Genomic DNA, 27,878 nt, shown 5'->3' with positions numbered 1-27,878 from the left:
GTTGCGGCCTCATCAGACCGCGGGGGAAGAATCGACCAACGACAGAGCGTCTGTCCCGCACGATGGTCTATTTATCCTTGATGAAGGGAGTCTTCATTGTCAGCTCGTCGGCTGAAACAATGAACTTTCATTCCGGGCACCACCACTGCGTAGTCCATGTTTGGTGGCTACCATGTTTAGTGCCAAAGACGACCGTCCAGTAATATGATTGTCACTGGAGCAGGGATCAACGAACCTCAAACGACAGTGGAAGAGCTTTTGGGATCACCGGGAGTAGCCTTTGGCTGGCTGAAATGTTTTCAACATCGTCGCAACCTCATGAGGGTAAACGCGTAGGCCGTGACCGAGTCTATGCAGATCTCATTAACTTGAAGGAAGAGTAAAGACGTTCGGGAATTCGCACTTCAATGATCCCCATCAGAGCAGATTTTGTAACTGCAAGTCTCAGAATTCAGAACCTCTGCGGTTGTCCTTGCCGGCCGGTGCCGCCATCTCGATAGGCAATTTGCTTACAATCTCGTATTGGATCGTGTTGTTTGGCTCAAAATCACCATACTGAAATGAGCGCGAGCTTGGTGCATAGCCCGAGTATCGCGTTGTCGTGTGATCTGCTTGAAGCCAGACCCCGTCAAGATCGATCTGTTGCACCCGAAAAGCCGGAAAGAACCACCACAAGGCTGAAAATGTGATATCATGTATACATGGTAATGAGACCATCACGAGACCATCGACTGGACTCCGGAGAAGATGATCGATGCCATCTCATACTGTCCAGGAATTGTCGATATTGGGGTGGAAGTGATCCATCATACAGCGGCGCAGATTGTCTGAACGTTCTCTTGCTTGAAATGCCCGACCGAAAGGCTCTGCTTTTGTCAAGTGGCGAACAGATACATATCTGAGCCTAAGATGACCGACACAGGCTGTGAGACGGTTCGAAATCGTTACGCAGGTAGATACTTAGAATGGTCTTCGATTGGATCATCTAGTGACTAGAGTGTTAAGTGCGAACATGAGTTCCGCTCGCCAACTCTTCGCTCTCGCAGTCAGGTCAGGTAGTCAATAACTTCGCAAAGTGTAAGGAAATGCATCCCGGGACTTCGATGATATCGAGGATGAGAGCCGAGCGAACTAATGATCACCTGAGCCCGCGGCCCCGCCACTATGTGGCTCGATATGGCACTCCTAGGAAACTCCATGAGAACTCTGATCACTCGTATATTAGCAGGCAGCGTTGTCGTGCGGTCCCTGGGCGAGTTAGAACTGATGGAGTAATCGATAGTGTAAAATCCCCGCGTCGATCCGTTGAAGAAGACTGCCACGGGGATACCTCGTCAAGACACAAACGTCCGGTATCATCAGCGCCACGTGTTCGGCTCGAGCCGAGAGTGGCTTGAGAGGCATCGACTGATATCAAACCGCACTTGGGTTCGCTGGGCGATCGGAAATGCCGTCCCCTTGCTCTCATGTTGATGGAAAACGGTCTACTCCGAGAACGATGATGACTATTGGTGTAGCCTCGGTATATGCGATGGATGTACATCTTAGTTGGGCGGGAAGTGTCCGAGAGCCGCCAGAGATGTTGGATAGCCTGGTCAAGAAGGCAGCAGAGGCTCTAGTCTTGATCCCGATCGGTGATGGTAGGGTGGGTCCGGAATCTGTCTCATTTCGGCGCTCCGGGCGGAAGGCCTGAACGCTCCAGCTTTTCAGCCACATCCGGGGCTATCGGCGGCAGACGTCGTGGCTTTCGTCCGTGTCATCAATAGCGCGATGGTGTTGTAAGTGCCTAGGATGTCTGCGCTTTGAACGACTCTGGATCTTGCGCGGGTGTCGAAGTGAATTCTAGCATCGATTGCTACGTTGCACGTGGACTCCCAGGGCATGTTCGTGAGCAAAGAGTTGATGTAGATTTGGAGCGAATTTGGCACTGCCGAGGAGCATGGGGCCCGGAGAGAGAGAAAGAAAGATAGCACCTGTTTGGGCATCAGTACTGCTGAACAATGGAACGGGTAAGATGCTTCCTCCTGATGGTAAAAGCAACAACTCTTGACAACGCACAAAGTGCTTGCATGCCTCTACTCCTTAGCACACAATCAGACGCAAATGGTGTATCTCAGAGGGCCCGAGCGTGACACCATGGTCAGTCGTTGGGTAGGATTTGTGGATGGAACTCTCGAAGATGTCGGTGTCTCAAAATGAGTGGTCAATGGAGACGCAAACACTTTGCGCTGGCGCGTGCGAGATGACACTTGGGGGCCAAGGCGTGGGGGCATGAGCCAAACGGGGCAACGCCGCCATGAAAATCAAGTCTGACAAGGAGAAGAGGCTGAAGTTGGAGCTTCTGATGCAAGAGGGAAATCCCATTCACGATGCATGAGGCAGTTGATTAATTACATAAGGCGAGGAACCTTGAGAGGTGCGTTGCGTGGTGTTCATCTGATGACAAAGTGAGGCGCGGGTGCGGCCAGGGCAGGCGCCTGCAGTTCGCGGACGGCATGAAATGCAGGAACCAACCTGCGGTCGAAGGCAGGAGGGACATGGTCGAGGCCACAATGCCCGAGGAAAGACGATGAGTTGGTCGCGGGAAGGAGGGGCCCCGGGGACTTCAGATGCGGTACGTACACAAAGACACGCATAAGAAGCTGAGAACCAGACTTCTTCGAGTCTAGTGCAGACGCAAGTCGACGCCCGGACTATAGAATGGCACGGCCGCGACCAACCACAAGCTTTTTTTGATAATTGAATGGATCCACCTGTTTGATAGTTTGAGAAAGCAGAGGAGAGATACTTCCGCAATCCTGTACCGGTATGCGTCTCTTACCTAGGACAGATACATGAGAACGTTCCTGCGCCACTAACCTCGAGTCGCGGACTAGCATCTTCCCAAACGGGGCAAGAGACAATGAAATGCATTGCATCGCAAGCCACGACCGAGTCGACGGGCGGGCACAACAATCGCTCGGCTGGTCCCTGTAAAAACCGTCAGCTAAGATGCTGAAAGAAATCGAAAGAGGAAAAGAAAGAGAGGCAACGGCCTCATTCTCTAGGCGCTGGTTAGCGGCCAAGCGTGATGAGATGAAGTGGTAGCTGCTGCCCAGGACAACGGACGGGCGTTGAAGGCTGCAGCGGTCACATGTAAAGGTACATGTACGGACATGCACTGACTATTTCACTACTGCGACTGCTACTGGTACTTCCATCATGGCATAGCTACTCGATAAGGGACGCAGGCGGCAGAACAGAGTGGCAGAATGAGGCCATGCGATCATATGTCTCTCAGCCTTTGTCCGTGCTCATGTTGTTGTTTTCTTTTCCACCCTCAGCTGAGGTTTAAATAGGGTCCAGGGTCCAAGACATGGAGGCTGCGTCCATTGTGGCATAAAGGTTGGGCGGATTGAGTTAATTGAACGACGGGAGTTTCTCAGGCGTTCGGGTGTCGCTGTTGCTCGAACCGGTTTGAGACGAGATGGGACATACCCTGCTTGTGATGGGAATGCTTTGCGTAGAATTGAAATGACAGTTGCTTCCAAAAAGAGATTCCAATCGAGTCGCTGAGCCTCCGCTCTTGACTCGATGGGTACCCCAGTCGCCGCGATCGCAATACTCTCCTTCCGGTCTGGTCTTTGTCTAATGATCTTTGGTCTTGGCTTTATTGAAGGCAAACCACACGAGGTGCTCTTGCGGGATGGTCCCGATGGGGTTGCATGGGGACGTCATGTCATTGAATGAAATGAAACATGTTTTGTGCCTCTAGTTTGGGTCGCGACAATGAGAAGACATTGGACTTTCCGTGCTTGTCTCGAAGATGAATTGGTATCTGCATCGAGTAATGCCACTTTGCAGTGACTAGTAGCCGTGCGAATACTTAAGTAATGTATATACATACATACATACACTACTAAGGTAATTGAATCTATTCATGCGAGTGTAAGGTATCCGTACTGCGGTGTATATACAGCCTCGGATTATTTCATTGCATTCCTTCCTGATTCCACAGTCGTTCCTCCCCCGTTCCAGGTCCCCTCTTGATTGATGAGTGATCCGTGCAGACCCTGATAGACCCACCACACCTCGTGCTCTTTGAGCCTCATCTAGCCAATCAGACTGCAGTCCAGCTTTAGCCCAGCCCAAGTCAATTCTCCCCAATGCTCTCCACCAGCCACTCACAGCAAGGCTCAGGCACATACTCCGTGCAGGCACACACAACAATTGGGAGGTGCCTTCCCTTTCCTGGCTGTCCCTGCTGTGTGCTTCAGGGGCTCTTGCTTTCCGTTGGTCTGGGCTTGTGGTATGTACCTTACTGCTCAATGCACCACACGGCTGCGCGTCCCAATGCTCAATGTTCATTGTTCGTTGTCGCTCATGCCAGGAAATTCTTCACATCTAAACGTAGCCCAACGTAGGTAGTCAAGGACCGTTTGGTGTCTCTCATGACTTTTTTTTTTTCTCACCTCCTCCCCTTTCCCGCCATCTGCCAATTCCTCCCTTGATTCATCTGTCTGTCCGTCTGCCCAAAGCAGCAGTAGTCAGCCGTTGAACCCGCCATCCGTCGCCCTGATCTGATACACGACCATCACAGAGGGAATAACCAGGAACATACCGCTTGGGTCCCCCGAACCACGATACGACCCTTGAACAACTTTGTCGCTTTCTTTTCGCCTTTTGCCTGCAATCATATTCATTGTTGATACCCCGTCCCTTATCCCCCAGTCCAACCACCCAACCCACCGACCCCCTCCTCCTCTGCCGACCCTCTTCTGCTCTCCTAGGCCGGCCGAATTTCCCTGCGAGAAAAATTACGGATACCCAATTGCTCCATTCGCCTTCACACGAACGCCAGACTCGAGATAGAAGCCACATGCTGTAGTCGCCGTTGCACCGTACTGCAAGACTGCAAGCAACACATCAACGCCGCCCTTGTCGTCCCAATTCAAGCAACGCCAAACGCTAAGCCCTTCGATCGAACCTGCGCCATATCGCTCTCTCTCTCACCCTCTTCCTCGCCTACGTTGCTTGCCCCCTCGCAACCACTTCTTCGGATCGCTGAACCAAAACTACACGAACCCGGCCCGTGTCGATTGTTCCTGATGAAGCGATAGCCGATCGTCTCCACGAGGCTACCTCAACACTAGAAACAGCCCTGCCAGGGTCCCACAGGTTCGCGATCGATCACCATCCTCCCGTATCCTTTGCCGTGCGATCTGGGCTCTGTGCTAAGCTGTATTTGTTACAGGTTCATCGGTTTTCGTCCCCATCGTCCTTCATTCTTCCACATACCGACCACATCTTTGCGCACGTCGTCGACGAACCGAGCCTTCAATGCCCTGGCAGCCTCTTCCTCGCATTGCCTTCGCCGTTGCGACATTTCCTTTCGCCGCCTCGGGCCCGGCCGATCTCCCCCTCGAACTAGGCGATGAGCTCTACATCATTGAAGAAACCCCAGATGGCAACTGGTTGCGTGGCTACTTGGTAGCTCCACCCAGTCTGCTGGCCGGACTGACTTCCGTAAAGGGCCAAACACTCGAAGCCCGCGTTTTTAGTGGCATCTTCCCCCGAAGTTGCGTCGAGGTTCGCGAGGTTTTGGGTGAATCTGACGACACGGAAGACCTGAACGATGCTACAAGCGATGATGCTGCTGCCGCTGGCGATGTTCAACTCGGTAGCGACTCGGGAAAGAGCGGATTGACGCCAACAGCTACCGAGAAACCCAAATTGAAAGACGGTCATAAATCTCTAGGAAGCTCACGAGGGTCCAAAGGCTCCAGAATCGAGATCAAGGGACGCAAACCGCTTGGGGAACTACCCAACGGCACTCAGGGTCGACTTTCCATCCCCGTCAAGCGCGACCCTGACGCCCCACGGCCGGCCGCACCCGTGCCGATGCTCAAGATTGGCGACGAAACCCCAACATCAGCAGCTGAACCGCTTATTGACGAAATTGCCAGCTGTCTCCGAGAGTGGCATTCCACCAATCTACATGGCCTACTCTTATCTCGCCAATACCCTCGCCTGGAGAAGCTTTCGCAATTGATCCAAACGCTGAATCTTAGCCGACAACAGTTCCTCCACAACGTCCTCACACGACATGAATATGACAAGTTGCGCGAAAAGACAGTCTGGGACCTGGTGCGGGTGAATAAGCTATGTGGAGGGGAGGTCATTGTTCGAGACCCCGCAGACCGGGGACGAGTATTGACGGGCGATGATTCGGTAGTCGACGTTACGAAGCTGCAGTCCGTTATGAGCGTTCTGGATGAGCCACCAGTGCCCACCGTAGAACCGACGGCCCTGCACCACCTGCTTGTTGACGTGAAGGGATTTGCCGGCGCATCAGCCGAGGAGACATCACTGGTAGTTTATCTTGTAGCAAAGCCGGTGGGAGGGCAGCCCGCCGCTCTCACCGAATGCTTCATCATTGACATACCACCCGGGGGAACGATAGGAAGTCTGGCGAAATCGGGTCAAACTAGAACAATATTCGCCGATCTTTCAGCACAAGACATTGGCGACGTTGCATCGGCGGAGACCGAGCTATACCTCGTCGTCAAGGTGCGTTCGAGCCAGCAAGTTATTCCCAGCGGGAAGCCGGACTCTCGTTCTGGCATCAAGTCTCAGGGTGGAGGATATTCCAAAGATCCCACAAAGCCACCTTCTGCGAGTGGCAATAAACCTTCTAGAAGAAGTCTAATGTGGGGGTCCAAGAGTGGGCGCTCAGCCTTCTCCAGAGGAAATGCCACACCGAAGCTTGATTCATTAACAGAACAGCCCGAGGGTCGCCCCCCGACACAGGACGAGAGCCAAGACAGCGCCGCACCTCCCAGCACTGCCGGTTCCAGACAGCGCGGCTCATTCGATGGCGGCTCAGGTTTCCACATGGCCGAACGGACGGTGGGAATTGGTGTTCTGAAACTCAATGCGGTCATGAAGCAGGACGAAGATGTGGAACAGGTCGTGAGCATTTGGTCGCCATCACCAACATTACCGACAGAGAAGCAGGGTCTCCACGAGGAGTGGGATACCCTTATCCGAGACCTCATGGACAGCAAGAGTGGGCATTACGAAAAGTCGCGCCGAACCGAGCGCGTACAGGTGCATCTCAAGTCCTTCAATCACCCGGATGTGGATGCGCTGGTCAAGATGACGCCAACCTTGTTGGCTGGCATTCGCAAAACAAACAAGATGGGCTTCTCTGGCGCGCCTACAAAAGCTAGATCGGACATTTATGTTACTCTCGATACTGCTGCGCTCTCCAAGCAAAATCTGTTGTCCAGATATGCAGGCAACCCCGCCATACTCTCTGGGAGTGTTCATGGGAATAACCTACAGGTTACACTTGAGGTACGGAGAACAGGCGGGGAGAAGATTCCGAACTGCATCTTTTCTTCGTCCAACACCGAAGGAATCACCACGTGGAAGTCTGTGGCTGTTGAGAGGGGGGAGCACTGGAGTCAGACTGTCCGACTTGCTGTTCCACCAGAAGATGTCTTCACTTCGCACATAGTCATGTTTCTATCCGACATGCCGAATGCGCCGTTCGCGGTTGCCCACATGCCACTGTGGAACCAAGAAGCTTTTGTCCGAGACGGAGCACATGCCCTGCTGTTATACAAGACGGATGAATTTACCTCGACGGCTCAAGCTGGCCCGACCGGCAAAGGGGGTTATCTATCACTACAATGGAGTGCTAGAGGAAACGACGAACACTCTTCCGAGGTAACCGGTCCTCTTGCGCTCCTTCGAGTCGACACATACCTATGCAGCACACGATTTTCCCAGGATCGCATCGTCTTGGGCCTGCTCAAATGGAAAGAGGCTCCCAAGGAGGATATCCCGATGTTACTAAAGCATCTGATCTTCGTTCCCGAAATCGAGGTTGTCAAGCTCCTTAGCGACGTTCTTGATGGTCTCTTCGGCGTCCTGGTGGAACACTCGGGCAACGACGAATACGAAGACCTTGTATTCACTGCACTGGTTAGAGTCCTGGGCATTGTGCATGACAGACGATTCAATCTCGGCCCACTTGTCGACCACTATGCGGAGAACCGCTTCAACTACCCGTTCGCCACGGCCTGTCTCGTGAGATCGTTCACTCGCCTGCTGGAGAAGCCTACCGAGGCCCAGACTTCGAGAAAGCTCCGCTCCACTTTCAAGGTCGTGCGACACATTCTCAAGTTCATCACCCACGCGCGAGGCCAGCAAAAGGCCAAGGAAGCCGGGATAGGCATCACGACTTCGCACTCCACCCCTGGTTTCACTCGGGAATTGAGGAACATCTTCAAAGCTCTTGATTCCATGATGCGTAGCAACGCACCTGTCCTTGTTGGCAGCCAGACGTTAGCTGTTCAACACTTTCACACTTGGTTGCCAGAGTTGACTGGACTCCTGACGACCGAGGAGATTTTGCACATTGCTATCGATTTTCTCGACTCGTGTTCGCTTGTTAAGGGCAAGCTGGTCCTGTACAAGCTTGTGCTCATCATCAACTACTCCAAGCTGGATATATTTTCTCACCCTGAACAAAAGTCAGCTCTCACGGCCAATACCGTCCGATGGATCGCGCCGCACTGGGGTCATAATGAGGACGTCACTGATTCCTGGAAGGAGCAAGTTCGTCTTTGTTGCTCAATCCTTGCCGGTCAGATCGACAACCTCGGCCCTGAGATCCCCGACTACCTACCAAAGATCATTGATTCGTACCTCTCTATCGTGGCCACTTCGAGCAAGCCTCGCAGCCGTCTTTCACTTCTTTTCCCTACTTCATACCCCTTTCCCTCCAAGCCTATTGCGGAGGAGTCTACTTTTGACGAAGCGTTGGTTGAGCTTTCTGCAATTTTGTCGGCAGTTTCGAATTCCCCGAGCGGCATGCAGCTGGAACTAACAGAAGGAGACCTGACTGCCCTCCTCGAGAACACCCTTCGCGTGCATATGAGCATCTTGATGGGCGAGGCATTCCCACACGAATGGCTGAGTGTCTACATATATCACCACAAATCCACGATGAGAACCTTGCAGTATCTGTCCAGCATACTGCTCGAGTCCTTCCTCCCCCACCCCGACGAAGCCGAAAACTTCAATACGGAACTTTGGAAGATGTTCTTCACGACAATGCTGAAGCTTGTTGGGAGCCCATCTCTGGCTCTGGAGACCTTCCCTGAGCAGAAGCGGAGAGCAGTCTGGAAGATTGCTGGCGACGTGCGAGAACATGGCGCTGAACTGCTCAGACGAACTTGGGAGGCCATTGGTTGGGAGACGAGTAGCGACGAGCGTGCACGATATGGCCTATCCAAGATGGGTGGCTACCAGGTTCAATACGTCCCTACCCTTGTTGGCCCCATCGTCGAGCTTTGTCTTAGTGTCCACGAAGGTTTGCGACGCATGGCCGTGGAGGTGTTGCAGACAATGATTGTCAGCGAATGGACCCTGAGCGAAGACTTGTCCGTCATCCAGACCGAGATGATTGACTGCCTCGACCACTACTTCAAGTCCAAGCCCCTGACGGAAAGCATACTGCAGAAGCTGTTCGTCAACGAGGTCCTGGAGAGATTTGCGCCGCTGTCGAGCGTTCCCGACGAGCCTCTCTACGCCGGTATCCGTGACCTGATGGCAACTGTCGACGAGTTCCTGGATCTTCTCGTTGCCGTACACAGCAGCGATAACACGAGCGAAGCATCCCACCTGATCAACCGATTACGCCTGATGGAGTTCCTCCGCGACATGCAGAAGGAGGAAATCTTCATCAGATACGTCCATCAGTTGGCCATTCTTCAGGGCGAGGCGAGGAACCACTGCGAAGCTGGCTTGGCCCTTCGTTTGCACGCTGACCTCTATGACTGGGACCCTACGAAGCAAGTGACTGCTTTGGATGACCCGGAATTCCCCATCCAAACCTCATTCGAGCGCAAGGAACGCATCTACTTCGACATGATCAAGCACTTCGAAGAGGGCGAGGCCTGGACTAGCGCTTTAGCTGCCTACCAGGAACTCCGGATTCAGTACGAGAGCAACGTCTTCGACTTTGCCAAACTGGCCAGAACCGAGCGAGCCATTGCCACGATTTACGAAACTATTTCCAAGAGCGATAAGCTGGTGCCCAAGTATTTCAAAGTGGTATACAAAGGACTGGGCTTCCCCTCTAGCCTCCGTGACAAGGAGTTTGTGTACGAAGGCTCGCCGACCGAGCGCGCCTCTGCCTTCACCGATCGCATGCAGGAGCAGTACCCATCCGCTCAGATCGTTACCGGTGGTGATGTCGACGATGTCGAAGGCCAGTTCCTGGTCGTTTCTGCCATCACACCGCACCGCGATCTGTCACACCAAGTATTCCAGCGTGCTCGCGTTGCCCAAGTAATCCGCGATTACCTGGTATCCGCCCACCCTCAGAGCTTCTCGGTGTCTTCTAAGCGCAGCACATCTGGCCCTGTTCAGGAACACTTTGCGGAGAAGATGGTATTCACCACTGCCGACCCATTCCCGACAATTCTTCGCCGCAGCGAAATCGTGCATACCGAGGAGATCAAACTCAGTGCCCGCCAGACCGGCTTAGAGCGGATTGTAAGGAAGACGCAGGAAATGACAGTGATCGAGAAGCGGATTACCGAGGGCGACGAAGAGAATGCACAGCTGCTCGTCGATGCAGTAAGTGTGTCGGTCAACCCAGATTCGGAAAATAGCGTGGCATGTTATCGTCAATTACTGCCGTCCCGTGCAGAACCCGAGGATGACGAGGACGATGTGCTTCAAGAAGAAGAGGTTGAGCCTGAGCTTGACCCTGAAGACAACGCGATTAAGATGGCGCTCGTAGACCATGCGATCATGATCAAGCGGTGCCTCGCAACCTTTTCTAGAAGTACCAACGAAATCCTCAACGAAAGGCACGAGGAACTTCAACGATGTAAGTCCTTCTTGCTCATGCTCATGACCTCTTGCCTAGGCGCTCCATACTAATACATTACAGACTTTGAAAGCACATTTGCGCCTGAGATTGCCCTCTTCGCTCCTCAGCAGCCATCACGGGAGTCCGCCAATGCTTCGCCGACATACAGGCGGTCGTCACCATCTACCGAACAAGTATCGCCCCAACCGCAGAGCATTGCTGGTGCCATGACGAACGGAGTCGCTGTCGAAGAAGTGTCGACTGTCCAGCCAGTTGCCATCCGCCAAGGGCGTGGCACGCGTCTGAGCTTCTTGGGAGGCCGTAAGAAGGAATCTCCAGTATTGCAACAGACCCCCAGCGACCCTCAAACGACACCGGAAGTTGAGGACACCGTTAGCCACCGCAGCCGAAGCTTCAGCAAGACACAAGACAACGTGACCATTACAAGCAACGCCAACCGTCGCAGCAGCTTCTTCCGAGCTCCGTCCAGCGACATACCGCGGGTTCTAGGCAGTAACGATGCCACCAGCGAATGGGTCACGGACTCGGGCGGACGGCGCAGTTCAGATGCGGGAACGAACTTGACAGAGAAGGAGCGGGAGTACAAGGACGAACGGCCTGTGGACGCACTTGGCATCGTCAAACGTGGAAGCGTCAGAAAGAGGCTCAGCATGCTGAAACTTGGTAAGAAGTCTGCTAAGGGGAACGGTACCATGGTCAGCGTGCACGAGGAGTAGGACTTCACGGCAGCAGCCGAGCAGCTTGGTTACATGAACAAGACGACGGGTGAATGGCAATACCCGGTCTCATGATGATGCCACAAGTGTAGGGGAGCGTCTGCCTGGTTCCCAGGGGCAGGTTCAAGGCCGTCACGGGGTGCTTCTCCGTGATCGCATTCAAGATGTCTATACTTTTTCCACTGGCTTTTTGCGATTTGTACAGACGGGGAGCGGTTGGCGGGATGGTGTTCTGGATATGTATCTGTAGGATCCCCCCTCATCTGCAAGGCGACACAGCGCCGCAGATGCAGCTCATTTTTTTCAGGTTCTGGTTGTGAATAATACCTGGTCTCACACTAAGTGTGAATAAAAACCCAAACTACTCTGAACAACAAATATGCGTCTTACTGTGCTGTGCCAAACACCACAGGTTCTCATCTCGAGCGTTTATCCTGGTTATCCATGGTCTATATCATCGCGACTAACCCAAATACGCAACAGCATGTGTTTCCACATGAGATTCGGCGGCGCCAACCCAAGCGTTCCAATTATTCATTCCTCCATGATGGCACTCCGTTGTTATAGGCCGCCCCTGCACCTGAGCCGCAACGTCCCCGCCGCGGTGCACAGTCACGACAACCTCGCCAGTCCGACCATTAAACGGCGCACTACCGTGATACACGCCCACGCCACCACGCGCAGGAGTGCCATCATCCTCGTCCCAGCGGGCCTCCTCGGCGACGCCGCCCACGCTCACGGTAACCTGCGCGGGACCCGTCAGCAGCGCCGAGAAGACGATTTTATCCTCCATGATCTCGGACGGGTGGAAGAGCTCCTGGCCGTGGGAGGAGGTGTTGCCCGTCGTGCCGCCGGCGTCGCCTGCGTGGGCCGGGTGGAGGCGGTACCAGGTTACGAGGCCCTCGCGGCGGACGGTGGCGGTGCCGTATTTGTAGAGGTCGATGAGGAAGGGGAGGAGGAGGCGCCAGCCGTCGTGGGGCATGTCGCGGACGTAGTTGAAGGGGGCTTGGCCGTATTCGAAGGCGCCGAATTGTTTCTCGTGGAGGGGGCCTATGTAGTGCGATTCTCCAAAGTCGTTCCAGGTGAGCTGTTGTGTTGTCTGTGGTCAATGTCATGCTCCCCAAAAGTGGGTTTCGTGTGTGTGTGAACTCACAATCTGCACATACTCGGGCCTCATGGCCAGAATCTCATTCCATCGATCGTTCCACAGGTCATCACCCTTCCACGCCCAGTTCTTGTTCCAGGTGGGCAGGTTGGTGTAGAACCAAGGGGAGACGGCGACCATGTAGGGGCGGTGCGGGCCGAGGGCGTGGCGGTACGATGCGTCGAGCCCCTCGTCCATCTTGCGCGCGTTGCCGTGGGGCCAGGCGGCCCAGCTGAAGAGGCCGTCGGTGACGCCCGTCTTGAGGGCGTTGTCGGCGCCGATGGAGGAGAAGGAGGGGATGAAGAAGCAGTTCGTCGCGGCCTTGATCTCGTGCCAGTCGGCTGCGTTGCCGACGCCTTCGAAAGTTGAGACGATGGGCTGATGGCCGCGTTTGAAGTAGGCTGGTGAGGGGCCGAACTTTTGGGGGGGGGGGGGGGTTAGTATCTCGGACTTTTGATTGAAGGTTCGGGGAGATTGAGGCTTACTCTGCTGACGATTTCGATGACGCGCTCCTTGGGCCATGCTCCTGCTCCTTCGTAATCGAAGGATAAGAGGAGCTTGAAGCCCGTCTGCTCGGCGGCGGCGAAGACGTCGGGGAGCCTCACGATGGCTTCTTCGTGGATGCCAAAGTTGAGGACAAAGGCGTCAATGTGCGCTTGCTGGGCTAGGCCAATGTCGACTTTGTACTCGTCCACGGTGTACTCGCAGGTATTGCTCAGCTGTTGATGTGTGTTAGTTTCATGTTTGCATCTCATAGTGCGGTGTTGAGGAGGCCTCCGTGAGGACCTGACGAACCATGAAATGAGCGAATACCGCTCTCTCGAACCCCTGATGCGGCGGTTGAGGGGGATAGTACTGCTGTTGATGTTGCGGCGGCGGCTGCTGCTGTTGGGGCTCATCGTCGCCGGTGATGGAGGCGATTTCGGCCTCGATCTTTTGCTTTGCTTCTCTGAAGAATTTCCTCATGATTTGTTTAGTGCATGTATGTGTTGCGGTTTTGGTGTTTTGGGGAGAGTGAGTTGAGCCCCCACGTCAAACTCACTCACTTTCAGGAGTGACGCGTGCGCCCGCTGCATCTACGAATACAGAAGCTCCAGTTAAATGACACGTGTGGTGGGATGGCGAAAGCTTTCAGACTTGGCGAACGATAGCTGCCATTTGCTGCCCCATTTCTGCGTAGCCGAGGGCTTAGCAGCATCCCGAGTTATCCGGACGATTGATCATGGGGGTTTTGCTACGCTTGGATGAAGTTATCGGTGGTCTTTCTCTCGACGTTGGACGATGGTGTTGTGTAACTAAAACATGCCGCTGCGATGTTATGCTGCAGGTTATTAAGTACTTACTTACAGTGCGTTCCGCAGGTGTTGTTTAGCGGGTTTAAAGTGCTAACCTTGAAGGCAGCGGGTGAATCTGTTTGGATAAAGTAGTGGTTACTATTTTTATCGCTGCTCAACGCGGGCCAGGGAACATGGCTCGGCGCAACCGATCGGAATGTAGGTATTACATACAAGCTGGTCGGAAAACCAAAGAAGAAAGAAAGGAAAGACACATTGGATTGTTTCTCGGACTGTTTCTTAGTTCCCTTCTCGGAACCATGCATGTCATTGAATCAACCAAGATAGAAAGTCAAGTAGAAATGTATGTCTTTCCTCTGTAAACCCGGTTCTTTTCTGCCTTTGTGTTGTCGACATAAAGAGCTAGTCCTATGCTTGCTGGATGGAGAAAAGAAGGGGAAAAGTGAGTGAGCCAGTACCTGACCATCGATTGATGCTTAGGTAGTTGAGTTCTGGCGATAAATGATGTGTCGGGTAGTAAATAGTGGCAAAACCAAAAGGAAATGTCCCTAGCAAGGCTCGAACTTGCGACCTTTGGATATCTCTAGATGATCTAGAGTCATATGTATGGATATGAGACCAACGCTCTACCGACTGAGCCATAGAGACTGTGGAAGTTGAAAGTTCCAAAGCGTGAGTTGACTAAGACCTGTAGCGGTGGATCCTGTGGGTCAAGTCTTCGTTGCAAGCACAATTGATTCCACCTTCTGTCATTGTGTGGATGGCCTCAATGATATATAGTACATGCACGCAAGGCAAACACGGGAGGAACAACAATATGGTTCGCCTATTGTTGGCTGAACTTTCAAACACCGGTCATATGCTTCCACTCATAACAAACCAGCTTGGCTAGCTGAACTCCTCCGATGCCGGAAAGCAGACAATCCCGGCCGAACTCGACGTCCATCTCCGTGCACTAACAGGTGTACTTACAACGCACAACATCGCACTTCAGGGGAGACCAGGAACTTTCCGAACAGACGACCAGTGCTAACTCGTTCCCACCAGTCTCCGCACGAGATAACGGTAGCGCGGCCCTCCGGTACACCCCGCCTCCGTGCCCCCCTATTATTGTCCGAGCCAACAACTATGCGGAAATCGAGTGCTGACACATACGGCAAACGTACCCCAGACTTTCCCGGACGACAGGTCTCCATGCTCGTTTACATGCTTTCAAACCGTTGCGATATCTGACTCTCAAAGTCTCCACTGTGCAGATCGGCGGTTCCGCGCCGTTGGGCATTTCCTCTCGTTTTCCATTTCGTCTAGAACACGCTGGTCTTCTTTTCCCCTCCTCCCTTCACAATGAGTGGCCAAAGAACCGGCAGCACCCATCAGGCCAAACGCCCGCGACTCGGCGAGCGCACCATGTTGGCCTGCATCGGCTGCAAGCAAAAGAAGCTCAAGGTAACATTCAACTGTCTTCTAGTAGAACTGCAAAAGACACAACCGAGCTGACTGACTCGTTCATAGTGCGACGGACAAAGTCCCAAGTGCCAGAACTGCGTGAGGACTGGACGAGGTAAGGTCCAATAGCAACATGAGACGGCATAATGAACTTCATCTAATGTGGAAAAAACCAGACTGCCTGGTAGAAGACCCCGGCACCGGCTTACATCGCCCGCGCGACTACATGAAGTCGCTGGAGGCCCGCGTTGCCTATCTCGAAGGTCTCTTACAGCAGGCCCGGCCCGAAGTCGCTCTCGATCACTTTGGTGCCAATCACGAGGGTGGTGGCAGTCGTGGTCGTGAAGCAAACCAAAACGCCGCCGCCGCTTCGCACAACGGCGGTCCCACGCAAGCAATGCCCATCATGCACATGCCATCTGCCCTCGCCCCGAACCTCCAGGCTCAGCCTTCATCATTCGAAGACGTGGACTTCTCGCGGGCATTACGTGCGCCTTCTCCAGATGTTGACGACCATCATGTCGATACCTTGTCGTCAGAGGTTGCGTTGCTCTGTCTAAGCGCGGCCGGCCGGGAGCCGCATTACTTTGGTCCTTCTTCCGCTGTTTCCTTTTCGCGCATCGTCAGCGCGACCATGGGCCTTGCCAGCACTGGCGGGAGCTCGCAGCATAGCCATGCAGGCCGGGGAAAGGATATCAATCCGGAAGTTGTCCGAGAGGTTCCGTTGAGGTTACCGTCGCCGATACTGAGGGCAAACTTGTCAGAAGCGTACTTTAACAACATACATCCCCAGTACCCATTTCTGCATAAGCCGACGTTCCGGATTTGGGAAGAGACATGTCTAAAGGCGAGTCTCGACGGAGATCTGAGCAGTGTCAACGGATCAACACTTTTCTTCGTGTTAATGGTAAGCCGGACCTTTGGAGAGCTCGTGACATGGCTGTGAGGAGATCGGCAGTGCTCTAATACGACTTTCAGGTATATTCAATAGGGTCTTTAGTCCTTGGTCAAAACCATTATGATGCTGCTGAGGTATGCTCTACTCTTTCGTGGAGTTGGCGTATTATGCGACGAAGAATATTGACGCAGGAGTCGGCAGGCTTACTATTCAATGGCCTTGGATCACATCTCGGCAGTCTTGGACCTTGACAGCCTAGAGTCCATCCAGGCAATACTAGCCTGTGCTGTGTATTCTATCAGATCACCTGTTGGTGTAAGTCTGTGGTAAGTCAAGCGTCTACTTGAAATCATGGTGCCGGTTTGACTATCTCTTAGGAAAGTCTCTGGTATGGCTATACGCCATTGTATCGAGCTCGGCTACCACCGAAGTGCCGAGAGATATCACAGAAATACAGATGCTTTGACTAAGGAGATGTCCAAGAGGTGTTTCTGGGTCGCGTATGACATTGACAGAGTCGTTGCGTTTACACTAGGCCGCCCAGTTGGTATTCCGGACGATTCTATCGATGTTGAGGTGAGGCTTTTCCTCTCTTCGTATCTCTCGCGATAGCCTCTGGTTATAAAATACTAACGAGGAGCGCAGTTACCACTGGATATCGATGATGAGAATGTGACTTCGGGAGGACTCTTGTCAGCCTCACGAACATCCAATACAGACCCGCCGACACTCATGACCGGCTTCATCCACGCTATCAAACTAAGACGGCTGTGGACGAAGATCAGCGACAACCTATATCCCCCCACGACTCGACATTGCGGCTGCGGAAATACAGCTACAATAGAGAGTCTCCGCCATGAACTGGAGGAGTGGCGTGCAAAGACTCCCGATCAGCTAAACTACTCAAGGGCGCACCCACTGTCAGTCTTCACCTCTCGCTCCTGGTTCCAACTCGCTTACGACCACTCGATCCTATTGCTATACCGCCACTACATGATGGGAGGATCATCCGCAGCAAACCAGTCTACGGCGGACAACACCGGTCACGGAGGAAACCTCAACGACAACGAAGCCACGGAGCGGGTGCTGGAAGAGTGCGCGGTGCGCGCGAGGGAGATGTGCATGCTCTACCGCCGCGTTTACCAGTCCTCCTCGGTCCAGTTCACCTGGGGCAGCCTGCACATCCTCTTCCTGGGCGGGCTGACGTATCTCTACTGCCTATGGCGCTCCAAGCGCGTCCGGGACTCGACGAGGCAGGCTGATGTGGTGACGACGTGTATGGCGTGCACCACCGTTCTTATTATCATTGCCGAGCGTTGGAACCTGGCGACGTCGTACCGGGATATGTTTGAGGCGCTGTCGCAGAGGACGATCAGTATGGTTTGTAATGATGGGCAGAAACCGGCGGCGGCGGCGGCGCCGAGTGGTAACACTTCCTTGCCTGCGATTGAGTCGGGCCCGGTAGCGGGAGATATGCATGCCGCTTTTGGTGGTGGTGCGGCGCCGTCGATGCAGGATTGGATTATGGGATTGGACGACTTGTCGATTCCGCAAGAGTCGGAGTGGCTGGTGCAAGAGTTGCTTCAAGGTGTTCGAGATTATTAGCAGTCATTGCCGACACGTCGGAACAGATGCCATGAATTACGATGAACGAGGATGGTATTATAATTAGGGGCGCCGAGATACGAAATGAGGCTATCAAGCTTGCAACAAATATCAAAAATCTTTCCAATCATTGGGACGAAATGCAAGCCAAACATCCTGGCAGAACAAAAAGCGTAAGCAAGTTCTCTACGTGTCTACCTGGAATCCTGCCCCCGGGCACTAGTAAAGCCGTGGAATCATGTCCATACTCAAACCAAGCTCTTCCGCGCAGGTATGCAAGCTCTTCATCTGCGCTTGCGCATACAAGTCGTTTGCGTTGAGGATACCTCTCCCCAAAGCCTTCTCGTAGCCATCTACATCGGGTCGCGTCGACTCATCCTCTCCTATCGTAGGTTTGCTTGGGCTAGCCCCGGCCTGGATATTCGACTGGAAGATGCCGGCAGCCGAAAAGGGTAAGAAGTCTTCGTACGTGATGGGCACCGCTTCGAGCACACCCTCGGAGACGAGCCGATCCAAAAGAGAAGCTGGGTCTGTTGTATCGATATTTTCCAAGCTGTGCAGCTTCTCTTTGGCGATTTCTGCGCATCGATAGTCCGAGTAAACGAGCCCTTGCCGCCGCAGCTCGTCCCAGTCATCGGGGAACTTTTCAAAGACCTTTACAAATGTCTCGTCCACCAACTTCGCATCAGAAGATTCCCCCTCTTTCTGTACTATTGCCATTGCTTCCTCCAATAGTTCGTCATAGAGCTTTCTGCCTGCAGGCGTAACAGCAGCTCCCCTCTCCTCAATCTCACCAAACCGAGCCTTATGGAAACCATCCACAAACTCGTCTCTTCCCGAAATAGCAAAGCGAATACCCTCCTGTAGCGCAAGGAAACTCGTCTGACGCAACAAGATTGGGCACTCGCGCACCGGCGGGCCCTCGATACGGCTCTTGACAGCCATACCCGCGGCAAGCATGGCCTCTTGCGCGGCATTGATATCCAGGGCTCTCGGCGTGAGGTGGTTAATGTGCGACGAGCGGAAGCACGCGATATCCGCCAAGATGGGATGCTCGCTCCGTAAGAGGGCATACTCTTCGTGCGTAGCCGCCGCGAGGGGCTGCCAGCTAAACGTGCGAATCGCCTCCACCACGAACCGCTCCCCTTGCTCTGGTGTCAGGCGACCGTCCTGACACGTCTCAGCTATGCTTAGAAGCTCCAACAGGGCATCACTAAAGATATCGCGCTTTGCAAGGAGATTTAAGGCAACGGCTCGCGCCGAGCCAGACTTGAGCAGCTCGGGCCGGAGGAGCGTTGTGAAGACGCGAAAGGGGTTGCGTTCCAGGGAGTGTGGCGACGTCGGGCGGAAGCAGGTCGCGTGCATGGGCAGGCCGGCCACGGAGAGGTCGTAGTAGCCGACGGGGTGCATGCCGAGGAGTGCGAAGATGCGGCGGACGGTGTGGAGTTCTTGCGGGGTGCCGAGGCGGATTGCGCCGTGCCGTTCGAGGGCTAGGCGCTCGATGCTGGCTTCCATTGTTGCGGAGCTCGAGCCGTGTCCGAGGCCGTGGCGTTGCTTGGACTGGGCATCTCTGTTGATGGTTTGGACGATTTGAATGAGGTCGCCGTAGAGGGGCACCTCGGCCTTGTACATGGCGGACATTGCGAGCGCAAAGGTCGTTCGGAGGGTGTCGGCGTCGACGTAGTTGGCGTCGGGTCCCGGATGGCCCGGAGGACCTGACCGGTGCGTGGATAGAAGGCTGGTCGACATGATGGTGTTGGTTTGTGAATCAGTTGTTGTTCAAAGACCAAGAAGATCCCTTGATGAGGATGGCTGAGTAGGAAGAGATCAAGATAAGAGTGATGCGATAAGGTTGATATTCGGGTATAGTTGGAAGATAAGTAAGGCTTAGATAGAACTAGCCTGTAGTAGAGAGTTATAATTTAGAGGCAAACTTCTAGATACCATGTATTATTAAACATCAAGGAAATCTAGTAACCAACAATCATCTGTGCGGATAGTCGAGTTGGGTCACACGATGACTTCGGGGGAAAACGCTGGCATAGAGTTAGGCCTCATGGTTTTTCCCGAGAGCATTACGAAAACAATTAGTCTGACCAGCAAACCTTCCTACTGTGAGATGAGTTACTAACAGCCGTCAGATGACTTACTCTAGCAAGCATGACCGAGGTCATCGACTACGTCGTCCGGCTTACGCCGGAGACTACTGCTAAGATGTCACTGCGATTCGTTTGGTGGCTTCGGATATGGGGCGGTGGAGGCGCCGGCAGCTCGCCATCTTGCCGAAAGGTGGATCGGAAGCAAGGAGCGGCCTTAGTCGGGCATGAACCGTCCCCAACCGCCAGGGTCGGAGGTTTCCGAGTGACGGCGACATTGCTGTTGTGCTTATCCGCTCTTCTCCATCACCTCATGCGGAGTAACCGCCATTTGGTATTCCACTGAGCGCTCACTTACTCGACTTTCTCATTCTTTCAAGGTCACATCGCGAGAGGACGAGGGTTTGATAAGAAGACACAGCCGAGGAAAACCACCTCCCCTTCTTTGAAGGCACATTGCAGTTGAGAGCGTTACCTACCACATCGCCCACCATGTCAACCACCACAACCGTTACGGCATCCACACCCGCACAAGCACCACCGGCGCCGACACCGCTCGGTTCGGCGCTGGACTCGGGCAAGGCGGGTAGCGGCAAGGTCAAGCGCCTACACCAGATCCCGGTTCCCGAATCCAAAGAAGCCGCCCGAAAATGGCAGCTGGAACAGATGGCAGCCGCGTTTCGCATCTTTGCCAAGTTGGGCTTTTCTGATGGAAGCAGTGGGCACATCAGTCTACGAGGTATGCTTTCTTCCCTTTTCCTCTTTACTATCACTACAAACAGGCGAGGACTATGCTGAGAATTCCTGCAAGACCCCATTAGACCGGACACGTTCTGGATCAACCCGTATGGAGTGCATTTTGGCGTGCTAAAGGTGTCGGACATGGTTCACATCGATGAGGATGGCAACCGCATTGGCGGTGCAGATAAGCCGGTAAATACCGCCGGCTTCACCATTCACTCCGTTCTCCACAAGAGAAGGCCGGATATCAACGCCGCCTGCCACATGCACAGCCCTTACGGCCGGGCGTGGAGCACTTTCGGACGTCCGATCGACATGCTTAACCAAGGTAAGCCACAACTCCCAACCTCATCGCGCACTACTGTGGAGAGATGCAGTTCTAATTATGCCATCAAAAAGACTCATGCATGTTCTACAACGACCTCTCTGTCTACGAAGGATTCGGTGGCGTCGTACTGGCAAAGGAAGAGGGCGAGCATATCGCCGAAGCCCTCGGCCCCACCAACAAGAACATCATCCTCCAAAACCACGGACTACTCACCGCCGGTGGGACGGTGGCTGAGGCAGCTGCATTCTTCATCGCGCTTGAACGTTGTTGCCAGGCTCAGTTCCTTGTTGAGCAGGCTGTTGCTCCTGGAACCAACGGTGCTGCTGGTGGACTGAAGAAGACGTTTGTCGGCGAAGAGGAGGCGCAGTACACAAAGGATGGCACGGGTACACCGGAAGTCATGTACATGCAGTTTGTACCAGAGTATCAGTTGATTGTGAAGGAGTCAGGAGGCGACTTTTTATTATGAGACTGCATGTGGATAGAGGTGGTTAGTAAAAGCGGGAAGAAAAGTCAATATCCATTCGCACTCACAATAGTGTGGTGATTACTGAAGAACTATTCATTTACACTAGGGTAAGTAAAGAGATGCCAAGCTAAAACGGACTCGGCTGTGACCCAATTGCGTTCGTAGAGTCACCATAAAAGCTTCGACTCTGACATCATTGCAGATGCTGCTAACCATGCCAATAAACTGGCGTTGGTCTCGCTAACCCAGAGTAAAACCACTGACCCATGGTGTACACATCATAAACAGGAATCTTGCCATCTAGTGCTCTGAATATTGCCTCCGAGAAAGGGGGCATATTGGTGCATTCAAGTACTAGGATCCTGATGTCAGGCCGACTAGCAACAAAGCTTTTGGCAACGCCGACGAGCTCTGCCTCAATGTCTGCATGGACATAAGGAGCGCCCCTCCCAATTGTGCCCCTCAAATGACCGTCGGGAGGCACTCCGCGGATAACAATCTTGGAAAGTGCCTGTGCGGGGACAAAGCTTGCAAGGTGCTGAGAGCCTAGTCTTGACTCATCATAAGTGAGAACTCCCACACTCTTGTCAGGCGGAAGCAGAGGTAGTATTGAGGGCAGTTGGGCTAGCGACGACGTGGCGATCGGGATGGGCAACCTTGCGGTGAGTCTAACATATTCACAAATCAGACTTTGGGTTTCTCCTTGGAGTTGAGTTAATGGCAAATGATGTTTGGCATTATACTCACTCGGATTGGGCTAGTGCAAGGAACCCGCAACTAGTGATGATGCCCACGCAACCTCTAGCCGCTAAACGCAGTCCCGCATCCACAAAACGGTCTATGAATGTAGAGTCATAGCTAGAAGACGTGACGACCTGCGAAACTTTTGACCCTTCTGCCATTTCACGGATGAGAGGAAACGGCCAGGTGCGCTCGTTGTAGGGATCACCCGGTGGTCGGTGTATATCCACCTCTATGGCAATGAAACCAAGCGGTGAGAGACTTTGTGTAGCTTGAGCCATGTTGAAGTATAATTTCAGTACTCGGAAGTTCACGTGGTTGACGAGCTCTTCGGATAGTCCTCGTTCTAGTGACAAAGGCGTCTTTCTTTAAGCAGACGCCGCGTCTGAGACTGCCGAAGAAAGGCTCTTGAGTTACCGATGCTTATCGAAACCATCAGCAACTACATGGACATCATCGATAACAGTTGGTTCACCCATGGGGGGTTTTCTGATATGCTCTCCAAACGATCAGCCGTACAATCACCCAATTGGAAGTGGTTTGTGGTTACCCCGCAGTTCGTACGTAAACTGATCAACTTGAAGGAGGGAAAGTTGTCGAGACAAAAAAGCCAAGGTCTCCCCGGATTCGGGTCCTCCCGAGTGGGGTCCCCTGCGGTTCGGGAGAATCCGACCACTGTAGAAACCCCTCCGTGATTCGGATCCGCACCGGAAAAAAGCCGGGCGTAAGAGTTGAGTTGATTTGTCGGCGGAATGTGATAGCTGATGTATTTCTGTTTGTCACTGACGGGCAACAATTCCGGTAATTGTGGGATGATTCGGGCACCTTTTCAATGTTATTTCAAAAGCAGCCGGCGATGTTGCGGCTAAATGACATGTCTTTTTCAGTCGGCTGCTTGTCTGACACCCTGCGTATTTCTTTCTCCTTACATCCATATACCCCGCGATTACTATTGAATTATATCCAACAGCCTGCTATCATACCACAACCCTTGCTCTGTCGTTGAGAAGAAGACATTTTGCACACAATCATGGCACCAGCTCGGACAGATGACTTGGGCTCAAGGAAGCCCCGAGTCGTGGCACTCGGCACTCCAAAATATGTCGGCGACGACTACCTCGCCGACTTCAAGACCGAGTTCGACTATTCCGTTCTCGAAGCAACAGACCGCAAGGAAACAATAGCCATGCTGCCAGAGGATATCGAGAAGAACGGTCCCATCGATGCCTTCATCATCCGCATGGGCACACCGCCGTACGAGCCGTTCGACAAGGGTCTCTTGAGCGCTCTAGCACCCAACTGCAAAATCATCACGTCCGCTAGTGCCGGGTACAACGAGTTCGACGTGGAGTGGATGGCCTCGGAGGGCATCTGGTTCTGCAATACAGTCGACGCCGTGGCCGAGGCAACGGCGGATATGGCTCTGTTTTTGACTCTGGCTGTTCTGCGCAATACGAGCAATGCAGAGAAGAGCGCCAAAGCCGGCACCTGGAGAGCGGTCCCAGGGCTTGTTCCTGGGAGAGATCCGTCCGGCTTGACTATGGGTATTGTCGGGATGGGGGCTATTGGCAAAGTATGTTCTGGCCCATCGCATCAAGACCGCATTGCAGAATTGCCAAGCTAATCTGAGTAATCGCGCAGTACCTCGCAAAGAAAGCAGCCGTCTTCAACCTCAAGATCAGATACCACAACCGCCACCAGCTTCCCGCGGAAGATGAAGCAAAGTACAACGCGGTATACTCCCCAACACTGGAGGACCTTCTCGGCAAGTCCGATATCGTGTCACTCAACTGCCCGCTCAACGACCAGACGACTGGTCTGATTGGACCCGCAGAGTTTGCCGCAATGAAGGACGGCGTATTCATCGTCAACACCGCTCGCGGGCCCGTTATCAACGAGGCGGCGCTCAAGGACGCTCTGGACTCTGGCAAGGTGGCGCGCGCTGGCCTCGATGTTTTCTGCGACGAGCCCAAGCCAGACATGGCCTTGGTTCAACACGATAACGTGATTGCGCAACCTCATCTTGGTGGCCTCACAGACATGGCTTTTCAGAAGGCTGAGAGGGAGTGTTTTGAGAATATCCGGGCTTTATTCAAGAGTGGGAAGCCTAATTCTCCTGTTATCGACATCCATGATAGAAAGGCAAAGGCTTTGGCGAAGTGAGGTAACAGGCCTAACGAAAATTCTTAGTTAGAGGTTAGCTAGGATCTGAAGGAAATCATGAATAGCGTAGAGCGTCAGCGCCGTAGACTTTCGAGAGCGGTCTGCAGACATCTGCAGCGACTCAAGAATGCTTCAAACAGATCTAATGTCACAAACTTACATCAAAACTTCATAAGATGACAGCAGAAAGAGTCCAATATCTTCGCTCGACAAGCTGCGTGAACGTGAGCTCAAATAGAACAGAACACACTTGCTATAGTACATTGTCTCCTGACCAGCAATTTCAATAAAACTGATTCATCTTTCTTCCTGTCTACACCGGCATGCACAAAGTCTAACTTAGAGGAATAATACACGAGCAAGCTGACTGCAATCATGCATACCGCACTGCCATAGAGAGTGCACACTTTTCCGACGGGGTGAAGACACGAGTTGAACCGAACACATTCTCGATTCATAAATGCTACCCGGCTTCTTCTAGGACTACAGACCACGACTCAAACATTGATTTATCAATTAGAGCCTACTAATGTAAGATATAGTCATTATGAAAAGCTTTCACCCCTCTATACGAAGCAATTTGACGATGGCTTCCTCGCGCCTGGTATGATTGTTCCTCCAAGCGTGTCAGTATCAACGCATCTGATTAGACCTTTTGGCTGACCGCACGTGCGCCATTCTTCTCAATTCTAGATTCGGGCTCGCTGTTTTGATCGCTTCTACATATATGCATGTTAGCCTCTGGCTTTGCGCCCAAGATTTACGACTTGAGGGTACTGACACTGACTCTTGAGCGTCGATGATTGCCTCTTGCTCCCGGGCTTGCTGCTTCAGTTGCTTGGCCCTGCGACTGACGTTCCACCATGGTCCCTTGAAGAGCTCGTCTAGTTGCTCCAAGCTCTGGAGAGATGTTTCAGGAACAACGCAGTAGACGTAGATCAACGACAGAAAACACCATCCCGCGAAGAAGATGAAGGCACCCCAGTTATGAGTCTGGCTGAGCAGCGAAGGCATACCCTTGTTGACGCCGAAGAAAAAGAGCCAGTGGAAAAACTGTGAAAAGGCGCTGCCGAAGGAGCGGAGATGGTTGGGCCACAGCTCTGCACCGAAGACATAAGGTAGAACGAGGAGACCTGCAGAAGTATTAGCATGTTGTTTTATTCGACCTGTCACATATCTTTGGTCTACTCACCGACAGCGTATCCGAATCCATGAATGAAAACAGCGGCGATAGCAGCTTCGCTAGATCCCGGTGCAACATTGCCCTCCTGGCGATACTTGATGAAGACACCAATGTACAGATCAGAAATCATCTGGATAGTGATACCCGTGAACAGACTGCGACGGCGACCGAGGGCATCGATGAAGAAAAAACTGGCAATCAGAGTGAAGAAGAATTTGGCCATGCTGTACATGCCGCTGAGGAACAAACTACGGGCAGTGCCACCACCTAGTCCCAGCATGCTCAGGATGGGGACGAGGTAAGACGTGACGCTGTTTGCTCCGGAAAGTTGAGCGAGAGCGTACGACAGAACGGCCTGTTGCACACGACGCAGGTTTGAGGGGACCAAGAAGGCATCCTTCACCAGCACGACGAAGCCGGGGTTGCGTCCAAACTTCTCTTCCTCTTTGGAGATCTGGTCCTTGATGTCTTCGATCTCGGTTGCCACCCGGGGGTGATCTACCGGCAGCCCTCGGAGAGCCGTCAGATTCTGGATCGCCTCATCGTCCCGTCTGGCAATGAACAACCAGCGTGGACTTTCATAGAGCAGGAAGCTTGCCGCAATGAGGATGGCCATAACGATAGTCGGAGAGAAGAAGACGATCTGATACTGGAGCCTCCCGACAGCGACATGGATGAAGCAGGCGTAGACGATGAAGACCGACACAGTCAAGGAAAGCAGCATGGCAACGCTGAACCAGACCGCCAGGAGACCACGAATCTCTGTAGGGGCAATCTCGACGATACTGACAGGTCCAGTGACTGTGAGGGCACCAATACCCATGCCGGAGACGATGCGAGCAAAGTAGAGTGCACCGATGTTACCCATCGACACGGTCGCGATGATTTGTCCGATGATCCAGATGGTCATGTAGAGGCGATAGGACCACATTCTCCCGATGCGATCATTGAGGAAGAATGACAAGCCGGCGCCGATGCCAGCTCCGATGTAGACGAAAGAGATGAAGTTGGAGACTTGAGTAGGGTTCGTGGCCGATGTGATTCCAAAGTCCTTCTGGAAACCGGGAAGGGACGGCACCACCGAGGAGGAGCCTTGATCCCATGCTATGTTGACCGGTCAGCCGGTGCATCTTGGAAATGCCAATGATGGTGAACGGAGTCTTCTTACTGATGGGGATGCCACTCGTGGCATAGAGGGCAGCGGTGAGCAAGAGCTTTCGGTTCGAGATGAGTTCTCGAGGCGACTCCCTGATTGCTGTGATGTACTTGGCGAAGGTCGACTCCGTGAAGACTTGCTTGACACCCATCTTACAGAGGACGACGCGTTGTCCTTCTTGAGTCCGAGTAATGATCCGGCAAATCGGCACCGTCTGTATGGTTGGCACGAGAACTCGACCGCGTTGTATAGGTAGTGAGCAGATGAAACCTTTGGCGACAAGTGAGTAATTAGATGAACCAAAGGAGTCGTGTGTCTTGTCGATGGGTCCTGCGATATATCATCGGACAGGGAGTTGCCCAATCGGTATCTATATGTCAACCTGTTTGCATATTTGTTGGCTCGTTATGCATCAGCTGGACGTTATCAGAGCCAAGATGCGAAAGAGAGACGTCCGGTCTGGCTCAACCCCTACCCGACCCTGCCTCGAGCATGCCTCGCTTGCTGACCAAAGAGTCCCAATCGGCAGGGTCGTCGTCTGTGCAAGCTCAAGATCCGGGGTAGATACCTCTGACGGGGGTTTCCAGTCCATTCGTCCCTACGGCGCATGACCAAGAATCCCTTTGAGATAGGATTCTTCCTCGAACCCCCCTTCAGCGTAACCCGTATCAGGCTAAGGTAGGTTGACAGTCACCGGCTCTGATGGGACTTGCAGTAGCTTGCCAACCACAGCCCTGGATCGTTATCCGGGACAATCCGGGCAAGGGTGTCCATGCCTGCGGCACACTGCGAAATGACGAGAGCGGGGTCGTAGAGCGACACAGACTAGGACGTTATCAGCTGCCGGGACCGGACCCAAGACCGCGCGGTGGGTGGAGGGCCCGTGGGGCACCCGGCACCAGAGTGCTCCGTTAGGGGAGGATGTATCTTTGATAGTGACGGCGACTGGGGGATGAACTTATCTAATTGAATTGGTTGCGCAGTTGTTGATATCAATTTGAAT

At 53.3% G+C, this 27,878-nt stretch overlaps 10 protein-coding genes across 10 annotated transcripts; 4 read left to right on the top strand and 6 right to left on the bottom strand.

Annotated features, from left to right (window-relative positions):
• Nucleotides 1–1,706: 1,706 nt before the first annotated feature.
• CCOS01_03621 (uncharacterized protein) lies at nucleotides 1,707–1,985 on the bottom strand (the record flags this gene model as incomplete). Its single annotated transcript, XM_060451807.1, has 1 exon — nucleotides 1,707–1,985. The coding sequence occupies one exon, from the start codon at nucleotides 1,983–1,985 to the stop codon at nucleotides 1,707–1,709; it is 279 nt and encodes a 92-aa protein (XP_060318072.1).
• Nucleotides 1,986–2,364: 379 nt separating this feature from the next.
• CCOS01_03620 (uncharacterized protein) lies at nucleotides 2,365–2,913 on the bottom strand (the record flags this gene model as incomplete). The annotated part of the gene is made up of 2 exons (XM_060451806.1): nucleotides 2,365–2,665; nucleotides 2,822–2,913. 2 exons carry the CDS (start codon nucleotides 2,911–2,913, stop codon nucleotides 2,365–2,367), a joined length of 393 nt encoding a protein of 130 aa, XP_060318071.1.
• Nucleotides 2,914–5,319: 2,406 nt separating this feature from the next.
• On the top strand, nucleotides 5,320–11,610 carry CCOS01_03619 (SH3 domain-containing protein; the record flags this gene model as incomplete). Its single annotated transcript, XM_060451805.1, has 2 exons — nucleotides 5,320–10,891; nucleotides 10,955–11,610. 2 exons carry the CDS (start codon nucleotides 5,320–5,322, stop codon nucleotides 11,608–11,610), a joined length of 6,228 nt encoding a protein of 2,075 aa, XP_060318070.1.
• A 463-nt stretch (nucleotides 11,611–12,073) lies between these two features.
• CCOS01_03618 (glycosyl hydrolase family 71) lies at nucleotides 12,074–13,720 on the bottom strand (the record flags this gene model as incomplete). Its single annotated transcript, XM_060451804.1, has 4 exons — nucleotides 12,074–12,697; nucleotides 12,764–13,171; nucleotides 13,240–13,473; nucleotides 13,550–13,720. The coding sequence occupies 4 exons, from the start codon at nucleotides 13,718–13,720 to the stop codon at nucleotides 12,074–12,076; spliced, it is 1,437 nt and encodes a 478-aa protein (XP_060318069.1).
• Nucleotides 13,721–15,393: 1,673 nt separating this feature from the next.
• On the top strand, nucleotides 15,394–17,998 carry CCOS01_03617 (uncharacterized protein; the record flags this gene model as incomplete). Its single annotated transcript, XM_060451803.1, has 7 exons — nucleotides 15,394–15,495; nucleotides 15,562–15,610; nucleotides 15,672–16,402; nucleotides 16,474–16,527; nucleotides 16,595–16,719; nucleotides 16,771–16,969; nucleotides 17,039–17,998. 7 exons carry the CDS (start codon nucleotides 15,394–15,396, stop codon nucleotides 17,996–17,998), a joined length of 2,220 nt encoding a protein of 739 aa, XP_060318068.1.
• Nucleotides 17,999–18,217: 219 nt separating this feature from the next.
• CCOS01_03616 (uncharacterized protein) lies at nucleotides 18,218–19,747 on the bottom strand (the record flags this gene model as incomplete). Its single annotated transcript, XM_060451802.1, has 1 exon — nucleotides 18,218–19,747. One exon carries the CDS (start codon nucleotides 19,745–19,747, stop codon nucleotides 18,218–18,220), a length of 1,530 nt encoding a protein of 509 aa, XP_060318067.1.
• Nucleotides 19,748–20,586: 839 nt separating this feature from the next.
• On the top strand, nucleotides 20,587–21,632 carry CCOS01_03615 (class II Aldolase and Adducin domain-containing protein; the record flags this gene model as incomplete). The annotated part of the gene is made up of 3 exons (XM_060451801.1): nucleotides 20,587–20,833; nucleotides 20,906–21,163; nucleotides 21,235–21,632. 3 exons carry the CDS (start codon nucleotides 20,587–20,589, stop codon nucleotides 21,630–21,632), a joined length of 903 nt encoding a protein of 300 aa, XP_060318066.1.
• Nucleotides 21,633–21,840: 208 nt separating this feature from the next.
• On the bottom strand, nucleotides 21,841–22,654 carry CCOS01_03614 (uncharacterized protein; the record flags this gene model as incomplete). The annotated part of the gene is made up of 2 exons (XM_060451800.1): nucleotides 21,841–22,300; nucleotides 22,380–22,654. The coding sequence occupies 2 exons, from the start codon at nucleotides 22,652–22,654 to the stop codon at nucleotides 21,841–21,843; spliced, it is 735 nt and encodes a 244-aa protein (XP_060318065.1).
• Nucleotides 22,655–23,403: 749 nt separating this feature from the next.
• Nucleotides 23,404–24,536, top strand: CCOS01_03613 (uncharacterized protein; the record flags this gene model as incomplete). Its single annotated transcript, XM_060451799.1, has 2 exons — nucleotides 23,404–23,946; nucleotides 24,015–24,536. The coding sequence occupies 2 exons, from the start codon at nucleotides 23,404–23,406 to the stop codon at nucleotides 24,534–24,536; spliced, it is 1,065 nt and encodes a 354-aa protein (XP_060318064.1).
• Nucleotides 24,537–25,182: 646 nt separating this feature from the next.
• On the bottom strand, nucleotides 25,183–27,026 carry CCOS01_03612 (uncharacterized protein; the record flags this gene model as incomplete). The annotated part of the gene is made up of 4 exons (XM_060451798.1): nucleotides 25,183–25,255; nucleotides 25,324–25,669; nucleotides 25,729–26,823; nucleotides 26,888–27,026. The coding sequence occupies 4 exons, from the start codon at nucleotides 27,024–27,026 to the stop codon at nucleotides 25,183–25,185; spliced, it is 1,653 nt and encodes a 550-aa protein (XP_060318063.1).
• Between the last annotated feature and the right edge of the window lie 852 nt (nucleotides 27,027–27,878).

Source organism: Colletotrichum costaricense (genome assembly GCF_030867565.1).
Source record: "Colletotrichum costaricense strain IMI 309622 chromosome Unknown Scaffold_3.1, whole genome shotgun sequence".
Classification (NCBI taxonomy): domain Eukaryota; kingdom Fungi; phylum Ascomycota; class Sordariomycetes; order Glomerellales; family Glomerellaceae; genus Colletotrichum; species Colletotrichum costaricense.
Note: the sequence above shows the minus strand (reverse complement) of the source record. Positions and strands in the feature narration are given on the sequence as shown.